At 41.1% G+C, this 10,902-nt stretch overlaps 1 protein-coding gene across 1 annotated transcript in view; it reads left to right on the forward strand.

Moving 5' to 3' along the window:
- mtor (mechanistic target of rapamycin kinase) overlaps positions 1 to 6,964 on the forward strand; it is an 82,108-nt gene extending 75,144 nt beyond the window's left edge. Inside the window, 13 exon segments of the mRNA XM_018675222.2 lie at positions 725 to 860; positions 1,090 to 1,237; positions 2,883 to 3,005; positions 3,552 to 3,634; positions 3,745 to 3,760; positions 3,762 to 3,818; positions 3,903 to 3,977; positions 4,521 to 4,656; positions 5,249 to 5,314; positions 5,401 to 5,481; positions 5,736 to 5,816; positions 6,181 to 6,286; positions 6,414 to 6,964. Of these exon segments, the coding sequence (XP_018530738.1) occupies positions 725 to 860; positions 1,090 to 1,237; positions 2,883 to 3,005; positions 3,552 to 3,634; positions 3,745 to 3,760; positions 3,762 to 3,818; positions 3,903 to 3,977; positions 4,521 to 4,656; positions 5,249 to 5,314; positions 5,401 to 5,481; positions 5,736 to 5,816; positions 6,181 to 6,286; positions 6,414 to 6,429 (1,124 nt within the window). The 3' untranslated portion in view covers positions 6,430 to 6,964.
- Positions 6,965 to 10,902: the final 3,938 nt, after the last annotated feature.

A 10,902-nucleotide genomic window follows, 5' to 3' on the forward strand; every position in this document is an offset into this window, starting at 1 on the left:
TTAGATTTACTGTCAGTGCTCTGTCCCCTCAGCGACACTCAATTCATTGTTTACTAGGGTTGTCATTAGAAGCAGACTGGGAATAGAACAGGTACTTTATTTTACTCGTTCCACTGGAAGTATCAGTTAACTCTATTAAACATATTATGTCAATCACAGTGTCAGTGAAGTAATTGTAATGTGGTCTGTTGAGAATATCGAGGACAGTGGAAGATAAGTGACATCATCTGTACATTAGATAAGTGAAATACATTTTCTTCTCTGTCATGCTGAAAACTTGATTTGAGCTTAAGAGGACTGAGTTGATGTCCCAGTTCATCATATTTTCCACTTTGCTTCAATCCACCATGAGCTGGTAAAGAAAATGTCTTGGTCACAATCATCAGATAGAACTCAATATGAACTTCACACTTACGGAATGTGGGGTTCATTTTCATAACAATTATTTAACCTCAGCTCCTCATATCTGCTGTTTTTGAGCGCATTACAGAGTCAAAGGCTACGTTATGAATGATGTGGTTCATATGAAATCATTTGTTGTCAGCTCAAACTTTGTAGACATTGCTTCTGGAAAAGGTAATGGAGATGCAGCTGCAGAGCAGCAGGGGAGCACCCTGGAGAAAACTGCCAGTACTTCCAAGTCCAGCCTTATAATGATGCTTACATAATGCCTTAACCCTTCTTGAGTAGTGTATCAGTGTTGTGTTTGTGGTGCCCTCTGCAGGCAGTAACGGCCACGAGTTCATGTTCCTGTTGAAGGGTCATGAGGACCTGAGGCAGGATGAGAGAGTCATGCAGCTGTTTGGTTTAGTCAACACACTGCTGGCCAACGACCCTGCGTCCTTGCGCAAGAACCTCAGGTAGACCCACTGTCATGTTCACACACACACACACACACACACACACACACACACACACACACACACACACACACACACACACAGACTCTGAGGTGCAGCACATTTCACACACCTTAAGCAGATACACTTCCACATTCTCACCACTGTGGACATGAAGTTGTAAAACTAAATTATTGAAACATGACATGAATTGTTTCTGGTTGTCTGGGCTGTGTGTTGCATTCGACAGCATCCAGCGCTACGCAGTGATCCCCCTGTCCACCAACTCAGGCCTGATTGGCTGGGTACCCCACTGTGATACCCTGCATGCCCTCATCAGAGACTACAGAGAGAAGAAAAAGATTTTGCTAAACATTGAACATCGCATCATGCTAAGGGTGAGACTCATGAGGTTTTTTATTCCTTTAATTTTAATAACTGAAAACAATCAGAGTATGTTTTTTCTGCAATGTATATTGTTTGTTTACATTGTTAGAGCACAGTTTTCTCTGTTTCAATCAGTTAGCTCATTGAGTATCATTAAGACATCAGAAACAGTCAGATTCCCAGGGTGGATTTTAATCATGCTATCTAATTAAATACATTTTTGCGTAAAAGAACTTATGTGCTAACATGTCATTTATTATTTTGTGCTAACAGTTGGTCTCATTCATGAAATATTTGTGAATTTGTAATTTTCATATAAAAACATCCACTGAATATATTCATCAAAGCCGAGGAAGCATCTGTTTTCAGTGATTATATTGATGAATATCAATCAGTCTTTAATGAAGGGTCCTTAATTGTCAGGAATTAATTTCATATTCCTGCATCAGCCTCATTCCTGCCCAGTTAGGCAAAGAAGAACACACACAGTACATACATAATCCTCCTCATTGAAATGTCACTACAGGAAGTGAAAGCACCTCAGATGACATATGGCAGCAGAGGCCACAGAGCAGGTTAAGACCATGACATTCACTGTGCAAAAAGCTTCCAGACGGTGGTTTGACTGAAGTCCAGTCAGGATATGATTCACTGGTCAACAGGATAATAAGATTGTCAGACTTTGAGTCCACATGGAGATGGGGACTTCTTTAACACAAGCTTGGTGCAGATAAACATTTGATGCAAATTTGCGTTTGTACACATTTTATGAATGAGAACATGTTCTATTTTTCCATTTGCTAATGATGTTCGTGTTATTAATGAGGTGTTACATTCAGTTTAAGCTTCCAAAATGGCAAGATATTTAGTTGACTAGTCACTCAGTCAGGCCATTAATCAGTTTTAGATAAAGGATGAGGAAGATGGGAGAGTGAGACAGTGACAGATTGTCGTCTTTTAGCGCATGTGTCAAGGTAGTTCTTTCTAAATCCAAAACTACATGTTTGCAGGGAGCTCTGCAATCTAATTCACAGCTGTAGGCCAAACCCAGTCTTTGAACTCAAACCACAATTAAAGCATTTTCTTTCAAAACAAGTATCAGGCTCACTATAATGGGACCTGCTTACATCCAGTTTCTAATTTTCCATGACCTGAAAGATGCTTATATTTCAGCATTAACACAACCTCCAAGTGGTAGTTATATTAATTAAATGGGAAATATAGCAGAAATTCAGCAGCCACCAAAATAAACACAGACGTGTACCAACAATGTTGGGAAAAAAACCCTTAATCATCTTTCAAAAATGATTTTTGCCCTCTGGGTGTCTATTGCACAGCAGCGCTCCTGGTAACAGAGATTACATCAGTCTCTGCTGTGAAGTAAGTGATGACATTTTCACACCATCAGTCATCATCATGGTGGTGAAGACCCAGGTTGAAAAGAAGAATCACTGTCGTAAATTCACTTCTAGGAGTCTTAAAATGCTGCTGTTTGTCAGTGGTATCAAGTGGCTTTTCAGATGCTGGGCACCATTAACTCCTAGTTTTAGTTTACTAGTTTTTACTTTTGTTTTTGCAATAAAAAATTTGTTATCATTCTGCCTTAACTGAGGTTGAAAGAGTTTAAAGAGCCTTGAATGTAACTGTGTGTTTCAGATGGCCCCAGACTATGACCACCTGACACTGATGGAGAAGGTGGAGGTGTTTGAGCATGCCGTCAACAACACAGCTGGAGACGACCTGGCCAAGCTTTTGTGGCTCAAGAGCCCCAGCTCTGAGGTGAGATACTCTACCTCTCAACTCTGTTAGCTCAGGGGAGGATAAGTGAGGATACTTGATCTTTTCAGCTTCCGTCCTCACTTTTCAGCAGTCCTGAGGGAAAATGTCAAGAGTGCTCAGTTATAGAAAAGATTACATACAGATCTGTTAATTGATATTTTTCAAGAGGCTGGCTCACTGATGTTCTGACAGGATTTTTTTTTTTTGGAAAAAGTTAAGTCTATCCAGTCTCTCACATTTCTAATAATTGAGGGAAGTACAGTGGTAGTGAAATAAAAGTATTGTAACCCCTAAAGAATCAGTTTTCTGTGTCTGTGTCCTACTTTCAAACCACTGACTTAGCAGGACTTTACAAACAGACCTTCAAATTGAATCCATTTTTAGGAACATTATTACCTTGTGTACCTAATGTTCTACATGTTCAAGTGTCTGGAAAGATGTTTCAAGCAGCCTGCCAGAGATTTCTGTGCTATTTTCCACACTGTTCTGCTCTAATGTTGTGAAATGGAAGTACTCTAATAATCCAGATGTTGATTTCTCCTCCAGGTGTGGTTTGACAGGAGGACCAATTACACACGCTCCCTGGCTGTGATGTCAATGGTGGGCTACATCTTGGGACTGGGAGACAGGTGAGCATTTGAGCCAGAAGGTTGAGGTCTTGTTTTTTTATTTTTATTTTTGAACAGATTGTCGGAAGTATCATTAATAACTGAGGATTTTTTTTTTTTCCATTTGTCAGGCACCCATCCAACTTGAATGTTGGACCGGTTAAGCGGAAAAATCCTCCACATTGACTTTGGAGACTGTTTTGAGGTGAGAGAATATTTTCTGACAGTACATTATCCACAGATAATTCTTTATTTATCTGAGACTGAGTTTCATCATAACCCTCAACAGGTGGCCATGACCAGAGAGAAGTTCCCCGAAAAGATTCCATTCCGACTGACGAGGATGTTGACTAACGCCATGGAGGTTCGCAATTGTGCAGAGTCTTACCCTGTGATAAACACTTATAAGTGTGTTTATTAGTGTTTATAGATGAGCTCAAAGCAGCTTCAAGGGTGTTCTGCTTCAGCCTGTAGTTAGAAATTCTGCAGCAGAAAAATCTTTTTAATAAGCTCTTATTTTTCCAGAGTCACCCAAGTGTTAAATTCTTCCACATTAAAGCTACAAAAACTCCTCAGCCAGACTTAAACTGAATTCTATCTAAGCTGCTTCTCCTGTGTCTTTTTATTTTAGTGAAAATAATAATTAATCTTTTACAAGTATGCAGCGCTTTATCCAAAGTTATGACTCACTTTTGAATTTATTTAATGAGCAAAGAAGAAAAGGAATTAAGCATGAAAGCATTAAGAAATAAAACTCCGTAGTTTATGCAGGAGCTCCTCCACCAAACCTCAAGCTAATGGATTGGATTCTGCTCTTTCCGAACAAATTGATTGACTTTTCTTCCACAGATGATGCTGTGAAAGCTTTGTTTCCCTCAGTAAAGGTTGTGTCTTGATTGTGTGCCAGGTGACGGGATTGGATGGTAACTACCGCATCACCTGCCACACAGTGATGGAGGTGCTGAGGGAGCACCGGGACAGCGTCATGGCTGTGCTTGAGGCCTTCGTCTACGACCCGCTGCTCAACTGGAGGCTCATGGACAGTAAGGGGGAAAAAAAACAGCACACAGACAATTTACATGCTGTAGACTCAATTAAGAACATCAGCATAAATGCCAATAACAAAGAACTGGAAGTGAATGAGTTCAGCTCAGTGAAATAATTTTTGAAGGTTAGCACAAATTTCCCCACCTATAACAGAAACTGCTTTTGAAGACTGTGAAGCATGAAATTTAATCACATCCAGCTGAAAAACTGTGTTGCCCCAGTAGTAGAATGGAAATCTATTTGGCTCAAATTTGGGAGAGAAATTGACCTAATGGTTAAAGAAGTGGTGTTGACATCTAAAGGTCATTGGTTAAATTCAAGTGAAGTGAATAAAGCTCTCTCTCAACAAATACTTTCAAGGTTGACTTGAGGAAAACATTTAGTCCACAACAGCAGAATAGGTTGGTTTTATTATAAATCAGGCTCATTATTTTCAGTTTAATGAAATAATAGTTATCCAGGAGTTTGTTTCTCTGGATCATTAAAAAAGATTTGTTTGAAAAATGATAGATAAGTATATTAACAATCTACATACATCAACATTGCTGTCAGCCTGTTAAAAGAAAATCTTGTGAATTTCACCCGCAGCAAACACCAAAGGCAACAAGCGTTCCCGCACAAGGACGGACTCGTACACTGCTGGACAGTCAGTGGGTGAGTCTGTAAACTATAGCCATGACTGCCTTCTGTTTTCTACTTGATCTCATTGTAACCCTGTGTCTGTGTGGTGTCCTCTGCAGAGGCTCTTGAGGGCATAGACCTTGGAGAGACCACACACAAGAAACCAGGGACCACAGTGCCTGAATCCATTCACTCCTTCAGTGAGTTACCACTTCATTCTGTCTTCCCATTGATTATTTATTGTTGTACAACCCTTTAGGTTTTCTCTGGTAGCTTTACCACAACAATACCAAGCTCTCCTGCTGTCATAAATGATTGGTGCATCTGCTGTGCTATTGTAAAACAGCACTCAAGTCCAATTTGATTTCCTACAGCTGCACAGTCTTGGTGACTTGAACTTTCTTTTCTGGAAGTTGGTGGTGGTTGTTGATGGCAGTGTGTTTGTGTATTTTAGTTGGAGATGGATTGGTACAGCCTGAAGCACTCAATAAGAAAGCCATTCAGATTATCAACAGAGTGAGAGACAAACTTACAGGTGAGTTCTGCAGCGCTCAACAAGTACAAACTGGATATAAAAAGACAAACAGCAGCTTATGTGCAATTGTGAAATAAGCAATGTGATAAAAGACTTATTCACAGGTATATTAAACTGCATTTTGCTGTAAAAAAAAATGTTAGATGGTCAGGTGTTTGTTTGATACTTGACCGTCTTTAGTCACATTATTTTACTGTAGGTGTAGCCACCATACTTTACTGTAGAGCGACCGTCAGATCTTGAGCAATCCTTAAAACACTGTGGTGTCTGCTGATTAAAGTCCTTGAAATCTGAAGATCAAGTCTTACCAGATTGAATTTTCTGGTGAAGGTCTAGTGTTGTGATGAGAGATTGTTCCCCACAGGTCGAGACTTTTCTCATGATGAGACACTGGATGTGCCAACTCAAGTAGAGCTCCTCATCAAGCAAGCAACATCGCATGAAAACCTGTGCCAGTGCTACATTGGATGGTCAGTTCTCCTTGACATTTTCTACTTCAGACTGCAGCAGAAATCCACATAAAAACTCTGTAATCTGACTTACAAGTATCATCAGTACTTGCTTGGCTTTGATTAATACTTTATTTTTTATCTTCAGGTGTCCATTTTGGTGAAGAGCTATCTTCAGTAGCCACGGGTACACAAGAAGAAGCACTCAGCTCTAATAGGTATCCACTGAAAGAAGTATTTCAGTCACAGTGCGGAGCCTCTGAGAATGTTATTTTTATTTGTTTTTTTCCTCCTGTTTTGCTGTTGTACGATTTTCCAGTGACTTGTTTTAAGTCTATGAAAAAGTACCTCAAGAACTCTGTTTTTATTCGATGATAATAATTTAACTGAAAATGTTGTCATTGCTTCAAATGACTGACCACGCTTTTAACACCATAATCACTTGCTAAAAGCTTTCTACAGTGGCCATGTTGTAATAAGTTAGGACATTTCTTACTTCACACTGTATGCTACTTAGAAACCCACCAGTGCGTTGTATTATTATGAATTAATGTGACAAATTTCAATAACATTGTATGCCTTTTACTAACTTAAACATTCATTGAAGGTTGCTCATGACAAGATGGAAGTGAAATTTGATTTGAGATTATCTTAATGTACTGTATGGGCATTTGTGTGCCAATAAACCCTGTACAGATACCACTGTGCCTGAGCTGTGTTCATTTAACAGTGCAGGTTATTTATTTGGCTGAGCTCGATACACCTACTGTAGTTAGAAATAGAAAGGGGCAGAGGTATGATATGAACAAAAAAATCAAATCTTTTTGGCATCAAGCAGGTTTTCTATTAAAAGGCAAAGTGCCCTTCTCCCCTTGTTTTTCCTGAAGCACCCACAGAGGGCACTCTGACTCCTAATAAGCTCCTCTCAGGAAATACTTTGGGAGAGGATGCACTCAGCAGGCCAGGAGATGAAACCAGAACAAAACAAAAATGTTGAACATTCGCTTGTTGCTTGAGATGAGATTGTTTGTTCTAACTGCAGTTACTCTGTATTTATTTTCATCTCAAGGCCATAGGGAGATGTAGTCATTCACAGCAAATATAGTCCCTGACAAAATAGAAATGAATCAGATGTAGCAAATTGCAGAGGCAGCAGTGGAGACAACAATTAATTTGGGTTCCTGTGCTGTTATCTGTTCAATGCAAGGTAGCCTCTGTTTTACTTGTGCTCATTGCTATTCCTCCTCTTATTTCTCCATTTATTTCTTCCCTGCATTCTCCTCTGAAGGTTAATTACTTATAGATAGTTAGGGATTACGGATCAACAAAAAGCAGCCCATTGATCTCTTCCCTGCCGTGCCCACCTCTGCAATGTCACACTCTTTACACATTGGGACAGAGGCCTGGTGATTATCTGTTGCTATCGATCGATTCCTCCTCTGTTTTCCCTTGCCTTTTTTCCCCCTCCCTTGCTTCCTCTCTCTCTTGCCTGTCACTTTCTTCCCTCCTGCCGCCAAAAGCTCATTATTGAAAATGTGACTTTTCATAGTCTGCACCACAATTTCTGTTGTTCTTTCTCACCTGTCTAATTTGTTTGTATTTTTTCAGCCTCTTGAGTCTGTTGAGGGGCAAGCGAGTCAATAGCTCAAGTTAAATAGGCTACATTGATTGGGAGAGGGATTTAGCTGTTTACCAACTGTGGAAATGGGCTGGGGCCACAGAAAAACAGCATGAGCGTCTGCATGGAGCAAGTCAGTGGTGACAAATGGTGCTCATTGGGAGACAATGCCCCTAAATGAGGGAAGGTGAAGGGCTCGGTGGCGGAGGCTGGGGATGTAGCAGGCCACGCTCCATCAGCCATTAGGGTTGTCACATGAAGCCGTCCGGGCCCAGCACCTTGAGCCAAGACATGAGGGATGATGGGATACAGCAACACATTCACAAGTGTACGCTCCCCCACTGGGGCCTCCAGCCTGTTTCTCTTGCCTGTTAGAGTTCCCTCTGTTCTTGAGCTTGTATTCCTCCGTAAGAGCTCCCCTCTGGATGTTATTCCACTTCCTTGCACCCTCTTTAGCTTCTCATGACCCCTAGAGATTTCATAAGTGCTCTCTCCATTATCGCCATGTCTGAAGTGAAGTCGTACATATCAAAGCACACACTCAGGATGGAGAAGATTGTAATTTTCCAGTAAAAGAATCTAATTACCTTTAATTTCTCAACATGAACACTCATTACTCATGAGTAAGGAACGCTGTGACTCCATCTTTTTACTTTATTTATAACCTCACATTCCTGGTGATCTGTTATTCTCCTACAGTTTCTAGAGGAAAAAGTTAATCTACACCTTGATGTTTTTCAGCCACCAAGGTCTGAAGGAAGGTCCTTCAACCTTAACTGGACAGGGAACAACTGCATGATGTGTTTCCTTCCCAACAATACAGCATTGATCTCCACTTAAAAGAATATTTGCACTACCATAAAGTTGGTGAGTTAAAAAAAAGAATGGCAGAGATTGAAAGCTACATAGGCTGAGATAACAGGACTTTCAGCTCCCAGTCACACCACAAAGTACATCATTTCATTTTCCGCCAGTCATGCAGGGCCTGGTTCCAGAGGCAGCTGGTTAAGTAACAGATGCTCAGCTCTCCATCTACATCTTCCAGCTCCTCCCGGGAGACTCAGAGGCATTCCCAAGCCAAATAAGATGTAGAATTCCTTTACCAAGCTCTGGGTGTGTCCTGGTGTCTCCCACCAGCTGGACGACCAAAAGATATCAAATACCTGAGCCACTGCAACTGACAAGGAGCAGCAGCTTTACTCTGATGTCTGAGAGCCTCACCCTGTCTCTGAGGGTGAGTCCAGCCACCCTATGGAGGAGACTCTTTCCAGCTGTTTGTATCTGTGAGCTTGCTCTTTCGGTCACTGCCCACAGCTCATGAACATAGCTGAGTACTGGGACATAGATCTACTGGTAAATTGAAAGCTTAACCTTCAGGCTCAACATCCTACATATCGTCTGGTACAATGCCTGCATTACTGCTGATGCTGCACCAAATTCCCTGTCGATCTCACGCTCCATTTATACCCTCAGTCGAGAACAAGAGATATTTGTACTTCTTCACTTGGTGCAGCAACTCACACCCCTAGCCCGGAGGGAGCGACCCACTGTTTTCCAGGAAAGAAAGTAATGTGTGAGACTTAGTGGCTACTTGTGCTCCCAGTTGGTAGCTGGACAATAAGTTAATACAGTTAAATCATGGGAACATAAAGTATTATATCATCCACCCTTAACTGCAAACCAGAGCAGGATGGTGTGACATAGCTAATATTATTTTAGACTCTGGTTCTCTCAAGATAGTTTGCAGTACAGCTGAAATAAAACTCAGAAATCTCATTTAAAATCATGTCAACATTTATAACAAGGTGAATTACTAAAAATAGAGAGAGAGAACTCTTCCTCTTAAAAAACCAATATCATTGCTTATTGATATCATCAGTGTGGGAGAAACAAAGTCATAATGACATAAGTATGATTGATGTTCAGCTGGTAAATTTTCATGAGAGTTCAAATGGCAAGTGTGATGGAAGATACTCATGTTTAGAGTGTGACCAGTAAACACTAGGAACGTAGATGAAAGAAGCCGTTAATGTGAGACAGCAGTTAGCTTGTATGTGGCATCAGGCCTGTAATCCCCGTTGGTCAGTGACACCAATGTACTTGTCAAAGATCACTAAAGTTGAATTGATCTCACTCTGAAGTTTCTCTCCATTAAAAAATGTCTTAAAATGTCTTTGAGCTGTGGCCCAGATGACTTGGGTGATGTCACTTCAGCCATAGCAGATATTATAAAACAGGTTTCACAGGCTGAAAAAGGAGTAAACTGATGAGTAAAATTTGCAAAGTTCTCCTTTAAGACCAAACCAAGGGTTTTAGGAAATTCAAATTAAGTCAGTGATTAAAGTGCCAACAGTGAAATGAATGAGGGGCACAATTCATTTTCTCTTCAGGGATCACAGGTGATGTGGGACGGAGCACAGGTCTTTGCTTCAGCTTGACGGCTGCACACCGGATCTAATTAAGGTGTCATGAAAATGTATGGTCCTTGTAAAAGTGTGAGGGAGTGGAGCTGGAGGAGAAATTTGCAGAAGTTTAGTTCAGTTAGAACTAAAGTGAAGTGCACGTGCAGAGTGCCGGCTGGATTCACAGAGAAATTCTCCCAAACAACACACTCCTTTGCCTCCCTATGGTTATGAGAACGCTTTGTCTCTCATACTACACAGCCCACCCTCCAACTCTCTCTCTCTCTGGCATGGCTAACAGCTGTGACGAGAGAGAGACAGAGGCGATTATTGACGGCCAACCAGAGGAGTTCAATAGCGGGCTCTGGAGTTGTTTAAAGCGGGAGCCTGCCGCCAGGAGTTGGGCTGTCTTTGTGCACTGTGGTGTAAAGCCAGTATCGATGAACTTGACAGCAGTTTAGCCCGCCTGAGATCTGCTGCTCTCTAAGGACGCTTCAAACATGTTCTCCTGCCAGCTTTAGCCTTGTTTACCCTGTCTGTTAATGTTCCCTTGAGTCAGGTCATCTGAGATGTATGTGGACAGATTTTCTGTTTATGCAACCATTTGTTTGTCAAAG

The sequence above is a fragment of the Lates calcarifer genome, linkage group LG6 (genome assembly GCF_001640805.2).
Source record: "Lates calcarifer isolate ASB-BC8 linkage group LG6, TLL_Latcal_v3, whole genome shotgun sequence".
Taxonomy (NCBI): Eukaryota; Metazoa; Chordata; class Actinopteri; family Centropomidae; genus Lates; species Lates calcarifer.